The sequence below is a fragment of the Xiphophorus hellerii genome, chromosome 5, assembly GCF_003331165.1.
Source record: "Xiphophorus hellerii strain 12219 chromosome 5, Xiphophorus_hellerii-4.1, whole genome shotgun sequence".
NCBI classification, from domain to species: Eukaryota; Metazoa; Chordata; class Actinopteri; order Cyprinodontiformes; family Poeciliidae; genus Xiphophorus; species Xiphophorus hellerii.
The window spans coordinates 17,534,942-17,551,686 of NC_045676.1; the positions used below are offsets into that span (position 1 = coordinate 17,534,942).

At 38.7% G+C, this 16,745-nt stretch overlaps 1 protein-coding gene across 6 annotated transcripts in view; it reads right to left on the minus strand.

Annotated features, from left to right (window-relative positions):
- LOC116720634 (endonuclease V) overlaps nt 1-16,745 on the minus strand; it is a 59,441-nt gene that overhangs the window by 17,979 nt on the left and 24,717 nt on the right. For 5 of the 6 annotated variants that reach the window (XR_004339432.1, XR_004339434.1, XR_004339431.1 and 2 more), the window contains one exon: nt 16,187-16,256. Coding sequence is in view for 2 of the 6 variants with exons in the window: in XM_032564007.1 (XP_032419898.1) it covers nt 16,200-16,256 (57 nt within the window). In the remaining 4 variants the exon portion in view is untranslated. Of the gene's footprint in view, nt 1-11,639; nt 13,761-16,186; nt 16,257-16,745 lie in introns of those variants that run through there. The other variant, XM_032564008.1, reaches the window with a different exon arrangement.

A 16,745-nucleotide genomic window follows, 5' to 3' on the forward strand; every position in this document is an offset into this window, starting at 1 on the left:
CCCAAAGAATGAGGTCAGCTGACTACCTGAATATACTGAATGACCAGGTTATTCCATCAATGGATTTTGTCTTCCCAAATGGAACAGGCATATTCCAAGATGACAATGCCAGGATTCATCGGGCTCACATTGTGAAAGAGTGGTTCAGGGAGCATGAGACATCTTTTTCACACATGGATTGGCCACCACAGAGTCCAGACCTTAACCCCATTGAGAATCTTTGGGATGTGCTGGAGAAGGCTTTGCGCAGTGGTCAGACTCTCCCATCATCAATACAAGATCTTGGTGAAAGATTAATGCAACACTGGATGGAAATAAATCTTGTGACACTGCAGAAGCTTATTGAAGCAATGCCACAGCGAATGCGGGCTGTAATCAAAGCTAAAGGCGGTCCAACAAAATATTAGAGAGTGTGACCATTTTTTGGTGGCGACTTTTTTTTTGGCCAGGCAGTGTATGATCAAGACTGCATCTGTCATCAAAGTAGACAGATGGAAGAGATGCAGAATAAATGAGCGAAGTTACTTTTTTTCTCAGACCTTTATACAAGCGTAGCCAAAAACAGCACGTATTTTAATTATTTCCATGAGTGAAGATTTTTTTGTCAGCTGAAGCGCTTAGACAGAAACATAATTTTATCAAAAAGGAAAATTGTAATGTTTTAAGTCCCTTATAATCAAAAGCCATCTGGATTGTGATTTTATGGCTGTAGAAATATCAAAATATGTGCAGTGAGCAAGTCCTCCTGCCCCCTTTTTCTAACACAACATCAAATTTTAGTACCTGGCAGTTATTCAGCAATACTGTGTTCAACCACTAAGAAACTACAGTTCCTGTGAGCAAAGACAACAGGAGAGAATAAAGCAGGTTTAAGGTAGGTTACCAAAACCATGTAGTGAAACTATTAATCTCTTCATGACTGACATAAGGACTTGTATATGTACTGGATGTACAATATACTTGAAACTTTATTTCAGACAAAACATGATGAATGAATGAGAACTAGTTCCTGATGGAATTGTGAACTCAGTATGTTCAGATGGTGAATTACAAAAATTAATTTATTTATTTTAGCTTCGGTGAGCTGAATTTCACTTTTACTGTTCGGCATCTTTGTGCTACTCAAGGTTTCCTTTTCTTCACTCTGTTTTTTTTTTTTCAGACTCACATTTCCAAAATTTTTAGTTCATTTTAAACTGCTTTCTAAAAGTGCCGTTTGGTAACAGGGTAGCAAAGGTTTGATCTTACAGAGAAAGGGATCTTTGTGTTGATTTGGTCATTAGTTGCAGATCCTTTTCTTACAAGTGATGACCTGTTTCTAGTTTCCTGACAAATTTCTAAGAAATATTCATCCATCCACTGTCTCTACCCACGTATCCTTGCAGGATCTTAGGGGGCTGGTGCCTATCTCCAGCGGTCAGTGGTTGAGAAGCAGAGTACAAACTGGACATACATGTATGAACATACAGACACTCAGCATGTTTTCTTGTCTTTTCTATTCTGCGTAGTGGGTAGAGGACAAATTAGCCTCCATGTGATGCCATTAAAATATGAAGTTGTGAGTTCCGAAATAGATGTGCTTCAGGAATCTGATCAATTTTAGAAGTTCAACAGTAAATGCTCCAATTGTATTTATTTTATGGGTGCTTTTAGGGAAACCAATGGTCATGCTACCTGCAATTTTGCAAAAAGAAGAAAAAAGATTTAAGAGGGGCTGTATTTTATTTTTGAGTACATGTGCTCAGCGGTGTGATTTTTCCAAACGTGGTTGAGATTATGCTTCACTGCAATAAAAGATAAATTTTATATGACTTTATTAGTGTCCCAATTAATATATTTTATATAAACTATAAATCTTTCTGAATATTTTTCATCTGCAGGTCACATGAATCATTTCCGGTGTTTTCTTAATGATTGTAAATCTGTGTAGGTTCATCTGCATAACAAACTGCTCTGCAGGTCTGCTGATAATATTGGGAAAAGAACCTTGACAGAGGCCAAAGACCCTTGGCCTCTGTCTTCACCTCTAATAAACACACACACTCAAGGATCATGAAGGCCAGCCTTCGCAGGGCACTTCAGAGATCTCTCCTCTCTCACACACACATTGACCCCGTCCTCCATGATTCATCTTCTTGGCAGCGTAAAGTGTAAAAGAGATTATTACCAGTGAAGGGCCGGAGATCTACTGCTCTCCCTTCTGCCCTGCAGAGGAAATGGGAAAATATTGCTAATGTTTACATCCCTGTGAGTGTGCGTGCGCGGGTTAATGTTATGTGCACTTGACGATGCTTGAAGCCTGACCGGCATGGCAAATCAGCTCGGACGCTTGTTCAGCATCGAGAAATGTGCTGACTTCAGGGAGTTTTGTGTGCATGTCTTTCTCCAGAGCACATTGAGGTATTTGCAGGTGGGGGTGGTCACAGGTTTGTAATCCTACAAAAATGTATTTATGCATATCAATAAACCCAGAAGCCAGCTGTTGTTGAACCCCGATACAGGATTTTGTCTGGTGTTTGTATATCACACACATTATCTTATGAGTGAGCTGAAAAGGATGCAGTACTTTTGTGACTGAAATAATTTTCTTGTGTGTTATAAATTATTTATCACTTTTATTATTTTCAAATGGCTTGTAGATACATACTGAGTCTGAAGTTACAAATGTCCCCAGGTCAACAAAAATAAAAATGATCTCTTTTGAGAAAAAGGCTGAGGATATATTCTCAACTTTAAGGGGTCCATTCATAAGCTCGCTGTGCAGTATGTATTTTATACTTTAGATTTTAGGTTAAGCAACAGAACCAATCATGATGGCACTGATTATTTTTAAATAACAATTATTTATATGTGTGACGTTTTTCTCCTACTGAGTAAACGGACCAAAATTACAATTTTTATTTTTATTTTCCAGGGCAGAATAATGTTTCTGCAATAATAGATCATTATATGTTTACATTTTTCTTTTACACATTATTACCAGGGATACTAATGACTGTTTAGGATGTCACAAAAGAGCATATTGTATTTGCTAGCACTACAGTTGAATGCATCTATAAGTGCAACACAGTCATGAACTTATCTAAAATTACTTGATACGTCTGGCTAAAGTTGAATTTCAACTTTTTAAGGTGATGAAACAGAATCTGTATTCTCGAGTTGGTTCAGGCATGAGACAGTGATGAAGACAAGTCTGATAAGTCCTTTGAAATATCAGATTAGCCGAGGAGTCTGCTGTGATGAAACAGAACTTGGAGTGCACTGGGAAGTTTCAGTATCAGGTGTCAAACCCGCTCTGCGTGACGCAAGCGGTGTCCTGACTGATGAAGCTCTGCCAGCGTGACGAAGAATGTTCCTCCGGCGCCCGGGCAGACCTCAAGTGATGCATTGCCTCTAAGCGAACCACTGACCAACTTTTGGAGCGTCAGAAAATGATGGGTGAAATCTGCGATCTGGTGACAGGCTGCAAGTCAAACTCGGAGGCCGATCACGTTCGAACTTCATGATTCAAAATGGCAGCAACAACAGATTTTATGGAAGTTGACATATTGGGAAAATATTTATGACAGACACTTGCAGGAGAAGGATCAGTGGGAATGCGGTATGAGTACACACTACATTCAATATGAATGAGATGGACGCCTTTTACCTTTGGGATTTACATCCTCGGAATTCATACATTCTCAATGAATTTTTACTTTTGGGCAAATTAAAAATTACTCAATCATATTGTAATAATTTGTGCTAAAACTAGACTGGATGCGTCTGGATTTAAATTAAACTCTGCATCGTTGGTCATGACCATTATGTGGTGGTGTACCTCAATAACATTACTTTAAAAGCAGTAAGAGCAGTAGTTGCATATTCCAAAAAAACTAAATCTACAGAGACTTTGAAGGGATTTCCTCCTCGTATATCAAACTCAAAGAGAGCAGCAGAGAGCACAGACTGTTGCTGGCAGTGATAACATCAACATCTTGTCTGCTAAAGCCCACAGGCTCCTTACCCAAGAGGAATTATTTGCAATAAATCTAATAATGTCTCTTATCCAGCAGGAGGAAATGAAAAGGGAACAGACTAATACTGAGATGGCTGTCAGTCTATGAGAATTTGTACAACAGACTTTTATATAATATTTTTGGGCGATGCATTTGGCGTGTGTTGATTTACATCCAGACACATAACATCCGCTGTTTTATTCTGTCTCGGTTCAATGAATGGGTGATTCTACATCCACATAATCAGTATTTATAAATGAGAAGAGAATTAGCGTTTGGTCTTAATCTGTAATTTTATGATTTCTGCTCACTAAGAGCTGATGAATACATTCTCCTTCATTCTGAATTAAGAAAAGGTCTGATAACTTGGTAGTAAAAAAAAGAGGTTGTGGAGAATAAATAACAGGGGAAATTGGTTGAACATAGGGATATGATCAAAGAAAAACTATATTTTAAAAAACAAAATATCAGAGATTTCTCGATCTTCAGAATTATTTATAAAAGAATTGAAAATCGTGGGTTATACATCCATCACTGCAGAAAGTGTAAAGCGAGCAGCAACATGACAGCATTTGCTACATTTTCAGTTGGTGTGGTTCGCTTTCACACAGCACTGTATTAAATGAACCAAGCGCTTTGAAAAATATGTTCCTCATCTGGCCCGTGGTGGTGCAACACCAAGAACCACTGAAGGAAACAACATGAATCCATCTGAAGAAGAGCCAATTTTCCCTCTACGGTTAGACTCGCCTGTTTGTTTTGGTTGTACTTACCCAGAATGCCCTGCGCTACAGTTTGCTTCCTGCTTTTGGAGAGTTCGCTTGCACTCATATATGCAATCAAACAGTGCACTAGGCTATTAGGCAGACCAGATTTGACTTTTTTCGTCCATATCAAAGTTTGACTCTGCAGAGTTTAACAGACAAGCTAATGGTTGATTAAAGCAGACGTTAAACAGATCTGGAGTAAATGCACTGTCAGTTTCTGTAGATAAAGTTTTCACAGCCTGTTTACCTCTTTTTAACTTGTGAAAGTCAGAGGCAACAGGAACTGCTATGACTCGTGTCACTAAGGCTTATTGATGACATTGCATGACAGGTTGGCTGCAGGGAAGAAGCCCAGAGGCTGCGGCTTCTTTAAATTGTGACATATGCGAGAGAAAAGGTAGAACTGATCTTTTTCCCACAATCACAGCCCAGAAAAAAACATTAATTAAAGCCTTTTCTTCTCTCTAAAACATGAGAAATAAGCAAATGTTTGAGAAGAATGATGATGATGATGATGATGATGAATAACAAGCTTTGTGCTGCATATCAACATGAACTTATACGTAGACCATAAACCTGTGAGGTGTCATAATTTCGGATAACTTCTGATAAGCTTGGTGTATCTTTGTCTAATAGCATGATCAACAGTCAAACAAAATAATCGCCCAGAATAAAATAAAATATCACCCGGTCCTTCCAAGCTTGCAAGATGATACAAATCCAACCCGAGGCAAACAATAATACCACATGACGCTGTGCCATTAGTCATTAAACAAAAACAGAAGCTTAATTCAGAAAGAGAGACGTATGTTCAATGGGAACTTTCACATGCAATTAAGAAAAGTGTTTCTTTCTGCTATTTGTTTTTAAATTCACATAAGTAAGCAAGTTTCAAATCATAATCTGCAGGTAGGGCTGCGATCATGGGGAAAACGGCTGAACATTTTCATGGTGTTTATCTTTGTAAATGTTTTAACAGATGTATGAGACTTTGTGGGGTACGCAACTTTTTTCCTGATATCTTTGCTGATACCTTTTGCTTTTTCCATGATGCTACACAAGAAGCAGTGTGCTTGAGGTGTCAACATCCACTTGTGTGCCTCAATAAAACTTAAATGTTGTGAATAAAACTTCTAAAGACATGATGTCATCTGTGTTTCGGAAAAACTGTTTAAAGGCAAACCCAAAGGCATACGTCCATTTTCAATGCTAAAAAGTCATTGATGATGTCATTCCAAGATTCAGTGGAGTTTTCCACTGGAGTTTTCCTGACATCATTCAGTTCTGGTTAAATTAACATTATGAGACTTAGGACCTTAAAGTTGATGTGTTCCACACAACTATCATTTTTTTATATTCACTTAAAAGGATTTGTTGATAGAGTCCCTACTTGGGCTCTAGCCTGCGATGTTCAAACACACCAAGATCCATCCCTCCCAGTCAGCAGCAGCAGGAAACACAAGCCTCACTGACAAACTGACTGATGTCACTGATATTTGAGAGTTGGAATTTGAAAAGTTTGGAAAAAAACTGCTTTAAGCTCTTGCAAATATGATTTTAGATTAGCGTTTGTGTCCAGCTGGTATAAGTTGATAAAGTTTTCAAAGCCTGTTTTCCTCCTGTCTCACAGACTTGTCCTTTACCGACCATACTCTCATGTTTTCTGCTGCTCCTGATTTCCTGCCTCAATGTATTTTCTTTCTGGGCTCCTTTTAATTTTCCAGAACACTCTGTGAATGAGTTGTCACTTGTTTTACAACGTCACAAACCTGGACTCCGCTCAACAGTTTTTCTTTTTTTTATATTTAGTATTACCAACTTAGTTATTGCCCACCTCTCCCCAAATCACTTTCTATTTATTTCCCTTATTTTGCAGGACTCTTCTAATAGACTTTCAGGTACATAAGGTTTAGCACAGCATCCTTAGAATGAAACAAGAATAAAAAACAGTTTAATAGGAGATGACGTGCTAATTGTGCACATCTGGTGCACTGTTGGTTGCACCAGATGATGGTGGTTTTCTAAACTAATATAAACTAAGTTATTTAACTTTGATTCCATAAAAGGGATGAAGTGTCCCTCTGTCATCACACGTCCTGCCACTGAAGAGAACTTGTGCAACAAGTAGAACAACGTGTGCAACAAACAATCCACTCTTCATATGTCATGCTACATGAGGACAATTTTGTTGGAAACGAAATCACAAATATAGCATCTTTTTGCACGCAATAAATTAAAACAAACACTCCAGCTATGATTCTAAACTCATTTCATTAGCACTTCCCTCTTTCCCTGCAGGAAAACAGTTTGTTACTCTGATGCAAATGAGCTGTGGTGGCAGCGAGACGTTTAACTCGCTGCAGTGTCTTTGGGAAAGTCACCGGCGACATGAGCTGCCATGAGTCGTGTTGATCTGCTCACAGCTCACTAAGGCTTACGGATGACAAGGCATGACAGGTGGGCTGCAGGGAAGAAGCCCAGAGGCTGCACCTTCTTTAAAGTATGACATGATACATGTGTGAGAAAAGGCGGGTGTAAGTGCGTATAATAACTTCTCTTTTTCCTATGATCACAGCCAAGAGAGAAAAGTAATTAAACCCCCGAACCCTAAAAACTTTAAAATATGAGAAGTGAGCAAATGTTTGTGAGAAGCATGATGAATGAAGTCACTAACTGAATAACAAGCTTCATCATTCACATTCGACATCAGTGTCTGACCGCACAAATACACTTCTTTAAGAATGGTCAAACATCCACATAAACGCACTACTAAACCCTGTGTGAGGAGAGAGTTGAAGCTGTAATAGCTGCAGAGAGTGTGCCGACATCATTTTACACAACATGGACTGAGAATACAATGTCGCTCAAGGTTATTTGCAGATAAATTAATATTTTTTGCAATGTAGTGTTTATGTATTTAACAATTTCCTGGAGAATTACTGACAAAGTTTCTTTTTAAAGAGATGAAACAGAGAGTGAACAGCGTTTGAAGGTGTGTGACTCAACAAAGTAGAATATAGATGCAGTTTGAAAAAATAAAACCCTAAGCCGGAGAGTATGGGAAAGATTTTCCACCTTCCAGTTCATTAGTTGCTGATGTATTAAATATGTTTCAGTCAATTCACACGTGCACCTTTATTCAGGAGAGGTAATTCAAACACACCACTGAGAAACAAGCAGGTCTGATGATAAATGGACTTCTTTTATACATGTTAATGTTTTAATGGTCCTTCCAGTCCCGATAGCAAACATTCAGAATATTTCACTTTCAATGTGAAACGAAAACACTGCTAACCCAGCAGGACCCAGTGCTATTTATATACAATGTGATCACACTTCAGTTTATGAAGTGGGCTCACATTAGATGCACTAAATCCCAACCTATTTAGTTTTAATAATGTCAATGAAAGCGCACTAGAAAGTATGGTTAAATACCTTAAAGAAGCTATAACATAAAAAGTCCAAAATGATAAATAGTTATAATAGTTAGTTACATAGCTATAACAGTGTTATTTTTCGTACTTACTTCTTGTGTGCCAAAATAATGACTATGAAGACCAAAGGATAAAATTTACATCATTTTATTCTGACCCAAAAGCTCGACCTTTTTATTCTGTTTTGAAGCCTCTACATTTATTATATTAGTTCATAAAGGTTCTGTTTTTCATCAAATATGTACCCCTTGCCTGCAAAAAGTTTATAAATGATCCAATGTCTTCATTAATCAAAATTCATTAATATCAAATTGGGTCTTAAAACTGAATATTATTAATAAAGTCTGATTGTTAATTTTCTATGATTTGTCACGTAATATTCTAGTCCTTCCCAGAACTAAACAGTGACTCTGTCATGTTTTGCGGTTGTAGAGTGGTGAGGTAGACGCAGTAGACCCAGGTTTGTAGAATGAAATGATGATTTAATGATGAAGAGTACAAAAATCCAGGGAGCACAGGCAAGGAGCTCAGAATCTGGTAGCTACTGGTAAACGGTACTCAAAAATTTTAACGACAACAGAATAGACGAGGAGCCAACAAGGAACAAGAGACACAGGTGGGATTAAATACACAGGGGAGTAATCAAGGAAACGAGACACAGCTGGGATCAATCACACCCTATAAAGGCAGTTGTTTAAGGGTCAGGTAAACATTTATTGTACTTGTTGGTTATTTTATTTTATTTTTTTAAGTCAAGACATGTTTATTGCAATGTATCAGCCTCAATTAATCTTTAAAAGCATCAGGGGGCAAAACATAGAAGGAAAAGCTTAATTGAGTTTCTATATAGAGAAAGTGTGGCATATATTGCGTGTGGGACTGAGTATTTTTGCCAAAATTGTCTGGCAATGCACCAGATATCATGTTCGCCCCGCCATCAGTCACACTCAGATCATACTGTAATGCAACTGCAGCTTAAGACCCAAACAGCAGTGGGAATGCAACGCAATGCCAAGAATAACTAAATGGGTAGATTTTAGAGTAAACACACTTTAAAACAGTAAAACGAGTCCTTAACTCACCTCCAGTAAAAATATGGTATAACTGTCAAACAAACCAGTTATAAAGGTTTAGGAACTTTATAAAGTTTACTAATTGATGCGACAGTAAAAGCTTCAGAGGTCTGTGTTTGTTGTTGTTTTTTAATAGTAAAAGATCTCTCTCTGCTTTTCTCCCCTGACTAATTTTTAGGTTTAGCGTCAGATTCACAACTAATCTGGTAAAATGAAATCAAAAAAATGAATCATCATATTGTATGCATGTTATTGCAAATTTAAAACCTTAGAAAAATTCTCAAAAGTCCCAAACTATCACTATCACAAAGACTTCAGTTGCTAAGTCATGAGTCACTCTCCTTGGCATCCTTCACCAGCAAAAAAGACAACCCCCCCAAAAAACAAAGGTCAAGGTATGATGAGAGCAATGAGAAAAAGATGAAGACATGATGTGTCATCCCAAACCTTTCTACTGCAGTCTAGTCGACACATCAGTGTGCTGAATATCATGACTCTCCATCCTGACAGGACTCCCACAGGGAGCTCCTCTCAGTCACATGGCTGCTGCAGATTATGATATTGTTGCAGCAGGGAATTGGATGAGGAAACAGGTAGCATAGCTGCTGTTTGTGGGTATTCTCCTGCAGTGATACTGATCAAATTCACAGCTGTTGAGCAGCACAGGAAACGGTGAAACAACAAGGACCCAAAACTTTGCGGCTATCCACCTGACGCTACTGCTGTCATGTAATGCGGTGTTGAGGTGGTGAGGCAGACGCAGCAGACCCAGGATGCAGTGAAAAATGATGGTTTTAATGAAGAATGAAGTCAAAACAGTCCAAAAACACAGGCAGCACAACTGAGCGGAAGCCAGGGCTCAACGCCGGTAGCAACTGGTTTAACGACTGGACACACAAAGGACTGAGCGCACATTAGACGAGGACCCGACAAAGACACAGACACACAGGTGACACTAAATACACAGGAGGGTAATCAGGGAATGAGAAACACCTGGGAGTAATCAAAGGGAGGACAGGACAACACGAAGACTCAGGGACACAGAAAACTCTAAATAAATACACAGAAAAACACAGAACATGACAACTGCAGATCTTACTCTGATCCAATAAAATATAGCATTTTTTTTAAAGCTTTCAAATGTAAAAAACAAGACAAATCTTTTGCTCTTCATAGTTATTTTTCTTCTTTTAAAAAAAATTACTGAAACGCAGTTTTCCAGCTGCCTTTCCCCTTTCCTTATCTGCCACACATTCTCCTGATCTGCCAACCCATTTGTCCTTTCTCTCATCCTGTCTCTCGTTCCTGGGGCTCAGCGATTGTTCTTGTTATCGTTGAGGAGTGTGCAGGGGCTTTTTGTCAGTGTGTTTGATGAGAAGATGGTGAAAAATGAGGCAGGGGGCGGCAATTTATCAGCACTTGAGAGGCACATGGCGGCATTCTGGGCAGAGGGAGGGAAGGTTTTTCTGTATGAGGCCGGGCATGATGAAATGTATGCGATTTCCCCTCCACTGCGTCAGACAGACAGGAGGGAGAATAAATAAGGAGAAAGACAAAGGGGAGGGTCCTTTCCTCTGTCTGCAGAAGCCATTCTTTTATTCCCCTCGCCACTGTTGCTCTCACTGTCCATCTAAGCAAATACATAAGATTCACTTTTTATATCCCCATTCTCTTCTCCTTGACATCCAATTTGTTTGTTTTCCAGGAAACAGATGACAGGCTTCCAACAGAAAGTGAATATAAGAAAAAGTGAGAAACTATTTTATCATCCAAAGTTGCCGTGTCAACTTTACCACTTGCTTCCACTTCTTGTTATTGTTTTCTTTTTTGCCTTCCGACCATTTATTTAACTTCATACTTTGACACTTTCTGCACATCAGCATGCAAGCAGCAACAATCACCACTGCCACTACACAGTTCCTGACCTTTTTGTTGAGTACCCCCTTTGAATCATCTCTCCACTCAAAACAGATACACACACACACACATGCAACAGAGTCTTCCAAATGTATTTATGGTCTTTAATATTTTCCCTCTTTGTCACATGACAACCACAAATATCAATGTATTTTATTCAGCCGTTATGCTACAGATCTACACAAAAATAGTGTGCGATTATGAAGTGCAGGAAAAATCATACATTACAAAGGCAATCCTGAAAGGTACGGTGATCAAATAAGTAAATTCAACACACCTGGTCCTTTAAGCTCAGTTTAAATGCAGCTGTTAAAATTAATCAAATAAGAATAATAATACTTTGCAGTATTAACAATAGCATACTCTATTTAAAAGAAATGGGCAACTGAATAGTATCATTTAAAAACTGCACAAATGCAAATTAGTGCAAAAAAAAAGGACTACGAGAAATGTTAAAAAATAGGAAAACAGCAGAGAAATGTCTCTAAATCTGCAAAACTGGTAGAAAAGAAAACATGACTTGCAGCTGTTGATGTAGTGAAAGGTACGTTTACAAATTATTAACTCACAGAGGCTTGACGCCAATGTGCACGATTCTCTTCAGATTATTATTTGTAAAACCAATTCTGTGAATACGATTGCAGCCACTGTGCATGTTGTTGCCTGGCTCCATGTTTGTATCTGTCTCCTTTAAAGAGAAACACACTAGATATTCACACTTCAAGGCAGCTCCAAGTCAAGGCATAAGCTTGGTAGCAAAAAATACCAAAGTGGATGGATGGATGGCGACTCCATCTGTTAATATCTCAACAAAACAATCAACATGATTTCATCTGAGTGCCAGATGAAGGAGGAGCTAAGCAGAACTGAGAGACAAATATATACAAAGAGGTAATAAATCCCAATACAGCCACACTGGCGAGCAAAAGAGAGTGAAATAAGTAGTTATGTTGAAATGAGGTCTAATAAGAAGAAGAAACAGAAGGATGGAGGAAATGCCTGCAGGGATTCTTAAACAAAGAAAAATTGTACTGTTCTGACTCCAGCTTTGATTTTGCAATAAAACTGAACATGAAGCATTTCTTTGTTTTATGAACAGCCAAAGAAGAGGGAGTAACCAGAAAACATATAACCTCAAACAGCTAAACAAGCTTAAATAATGCAAAAAAGCGTAAACTTTTTTCTAGTAAAATACATATAGTAAAATTATTTTGTGTCTTTGTTCTACACCGTGGGATTAGTTTGGGGGTTCACTGAAGCAAATAAAACAGACTGACATCACACAAGAGAAGCTGTAACTCCAGGTTTATTAAAGATCAAATTTCATCTTAACCCATAAAATTATTTGTAAAACTATTTGCAATTGAATTTGTAAAGCATTTTAGGCAAAACATTTTTTCTAAACCACTTGTGAGGAATGGTGTAAGACCTGCCCCAATAATAATCTTAGTGGTTGTATGAGTGTGAGGTTGAAATTTATTACCCGGTTTATTCTCAACCATTTCAAAAGCTGTTTGGTTGAAAAATGAAACATTTTTAAGAAAGAAAATAAGTCCAGCTTTCTTCACCTTCATCACTCAGGAACGCTTACTGATCTAAAACTGAAAATAGTTTTAATGGATTAAATGTCAGACAGTTACTTTGTAAATAGGCTATGTAAATATGTAATGTATCTATGGAACTTAAACTGAGGCAGGAAGAGATGGAAGGAGAACTTCAGATGGACTGTGATTGGTGTAACAGGTGGGTCTGTGACAGATCGACTTTCTGCCACTTTGTTCTCTGGTTAACACTCAGACTGCCTTGTCTGAGTGTTAACCAGCAACCAGCCATGTCCTTGTGCCACCATAAGTTTTTAATAAGGCTGGTTCCCAGCAGAGCTCATCAACCCCAACCTTGTGCAGAGCGCCTCTCCAACATTTTCCATGACATTTCAGAAATGTTTCGTAAAGGGCAGTAGAGTTTGTATAACAGCATGAAGCTGATTGAACCAGTCTCCATAATTGAAAGTGAATGGCTTGTGGATGTGCTGAGCTACAGATTAGCATTATGGCTGTTTACCCCTCTAACTTCTTTCTTCTGAGTATCCCCCTAACATGTAGACATGATTCCGGGCAAAAGACATCCACATTTTTTCTAAACCACTTGTGAGATGACTTTTCATCACCACATCACTTAGCAGTACTTAATAACTTAATAGGCCATCCTTCATTTAATTGACAGATACTGTATCTAGTAACCAAAAATGGCTGAATTTGCTTTTCCTTGCTGTCATTTTCATTTTATCATTAGCCTGTCATTTTGTTTTGTTACATACGTACTCTCTTTCTCTACATTTCTCTACATATTTCTGCAACTGTCCATAAAGTATAATTACATAGCCATTTGACTTCTTAGTCAATACAGACAGAAGTGAAATCCAGAATACAAAAGACACCCTCTTTTTCATGTGACTTTTTTTCTATTTTCTGTCATTCTATTGTTTCTACTTCACTCCATCTTGAAGCATCTTGTTCTTCTCTACTGTTGGGATCTTCTGTCCTGATGCTCTTCCAAGTTTCTGTCCTGCCTCTGACAAAGACAGAAAAAATGTATCCTCTTCTACCACCCAGGGACGTCCCAGGGTCCAAAGCTGAGCAACACACTGCCTCAAACTTTCTACAGCAATGTATCAAGCCACAGATGACGATAAGTTTTTTCTTTTGTCTCTATGACAGTCTCATATCATACTGAAGATGTTAATGTGTCTGAAATGCGCAAAAAAAAAAGGGATGATTCTTTTGTTCTGTGTTGCCGAGTCAAAGAGTCCGTTCAGTTTTCTTTTGTCAAAAAGTTAATTAGGGAGAATTAATGACAGAAACAGAAGTGAGGGAGGAGTTGAGCTCTAAAATGAATGTAAAACCATTTGTATTCAAGGGAGGGGCCATCTCACAACCGGAACAGTTTTTAAAAGGATTAAAGGTCATACAGTAATTAATTGTTCCTTATCATTAAAAATATTATTAACCAGATTCACTAAGCTAATTCATTAACTATTTAGGCTTAATGGAGAGACATTGTTGTGATGATGTGCTGAAGGTGAAGTGTTGGAAAGAGCTGGAGCTTGTTAAAGAGACAGAGGCACAAATTCCAGGCATTAAAATCCAAAGTCAAATTTCTTTTAAGCCATGTTTGATATTTATAGCATTTTTATAACAACTGAAGATAACACTGATACTTGATTGTGCAATTAAACAACACTCTATGTGGCTGGAAAATGCCACACACACTGCCCCTTTAAATGTTCTGGACAACTTTTTATATATATATGCACTTACAACAATATTTTAGGTCAATAAGCTTGCAAGCACTGCTATTTCAACATTTCCCTGAGCATTAACACATTTTCTGATTCTTGCCCATGCCTTAATTTGAAACTGTCATGAGTTGCGGTGCGGTGAGGGGTGGTGAGGCAGACGCTGTAGACCCAGGTAGGAGGAATAGTTGAATTTAATAAGAAAAACACAGTCCAGCAACGGGCAGCACCGCCGAGCAGAAGCCAGGGCTCGACGCCGGTAGCAACCGTTAACACGACTGGACACGAATGACAGCACGCACGTTAGACACTGAATTGACAAGGACCCGACGAGGAACAAAGAACACAGGTGGGGTTAAATACACAGAGGGTAATTAGAGAACGAGACACACCTGGGAGTAATCGAGGGGAGAACAGGACAACATGGAGACACAGAGACACCGAAAACTCGAAATTAACACACAGAAAACACAGAACATGACAGAAACTCGATATTGTTCAGACAGGCTTGTCAGCTGGATATTGCTGCTAATGTTTAGATGAAGAAAGTACGACATTACTATAAAGTAAGACCTACACTACACCATATCAAACAGCCAAGGCACGGTACATTGGATCAAATGTGCCTCCAGCATTGTTAAGTGAGTGTGAGGGTAAATATGGGTTATACATGCCAACTCAGCACAAAGCCTCCCTTCCTGTCTCCAACTCTTTGCAGGAACACTGATCAAAGGTCCGTCAGAGGATTCACCACATCAGTGAGCTTCCAAGAAGACGCACACATATCTCCCATTATGTTGCCAAGCGCAGCACGGAAACACCAAAGAGCACACGTACAGCCTCCTGTGCTAACCAGTGAGTTCATTTTAGCGTCTCTGCTTCAGACTCAGAAGGTTAGATTCTGAGCATGTTTGAACATGCTTGGCTTCATGTGGTGAATGATGATTAGACTTTTGAAGGAACTGAGTGAGCTAATGGTCTGCAGCTTTCATCAGTAATAAGGGAGGCAGGGTCAAATTGGGGAACGCAGCCTGTTATTTCAGATGAGACTCTAAGGATCAAAGGTTCTTCTGAGCTTAACATGCTCTCGCTCTCACAGCCTGAGCATCTCTGGATAACCTTACACGTCCTTGGATCACCTTTGCCCCACCCTCATTCTGATAAAAATGCAGGAAAATGCAGAGGGGCTGTCAAAGGCTCTTAAACTCTTAAATCCACCCACTAAGCAGCAGCAGAATGAAGTCAGTTTCTGTTACATAGGCCAAACAGGTGGAAGCTCACAAAACTGAGTTGAGGAAGTGCTGCTGAAAGCTGATTTTGAACATCCCCTGATGAGGTTGTACAGGCAGAACAGAAAACGATACTCTGTCTATTTACTCTAAATGCTCGCTTTTTTTTTTCACTTTTTGTTCAAAGAAATAAAAGAAATGTTCTAACTTTCTCATATTTATCTTCATCCCATGCAAATTTACTTGGTTCAATCAGCAAATTAGACAGCAATAATTGGTATTTCGGAATACAAATGGAGAATTTACTCTGGGATTTAGGAAAAGTCCTTGATGAGTCACTTGCTGTGGCTCCTAAGCCTGTTTTAGGACTGAAAATCACAGAGAGACAGAAACCTGCTGCTGAGAATTTTCTTTTAACAGATGTGCGATGTGTAAGGTTGAGAATCCACACCTTTGAATCCTTTGTCACTTACCTCAGTGTCTAATTCATGTATCGGTAGCTGGGAAGTGTATCCGTAGGTATTCTCTGGAGCGAACGTCAGCCTGTGGAGGAGAAGAGGAGGAGTAGGAGGGGGAGAGAGATGGAGAGGAAACAGGAAGAGGGAAAACATTTCAGAAGTTGATCTTGCTCATATTATATCAACATTATATCAACAAGGAAGGAAGGAAGGAAGGAAGGAAGGAAGGAAGGAAGGAAGGAAGGAAGGAAAGAAGGAAGGAAGGAATAATTGAGATGGAGAGAGACAAGGATAAAAAGGAAGGAAGGTGAAAAGGACAAATGTTAAAAGGAAGGAAAATAGATCAGAAGATAGGACACAAATTTCGTTGTCCTTGTGACAATGACAATAAAGATTTATATCTTATATCTCTATACAAGGGTGGAAGGAAGGAATGAAATGCACAATAATGAAAGGAGAGAAACTGTGAAATAAAGGACATAAGAATATAATAGAATAGAATAGAAATATTCTTTATTGTCTCACAGTTGTGAACCAGGACATCCAGGTGAAAGGTAGGAAACAGCAAAAGAAT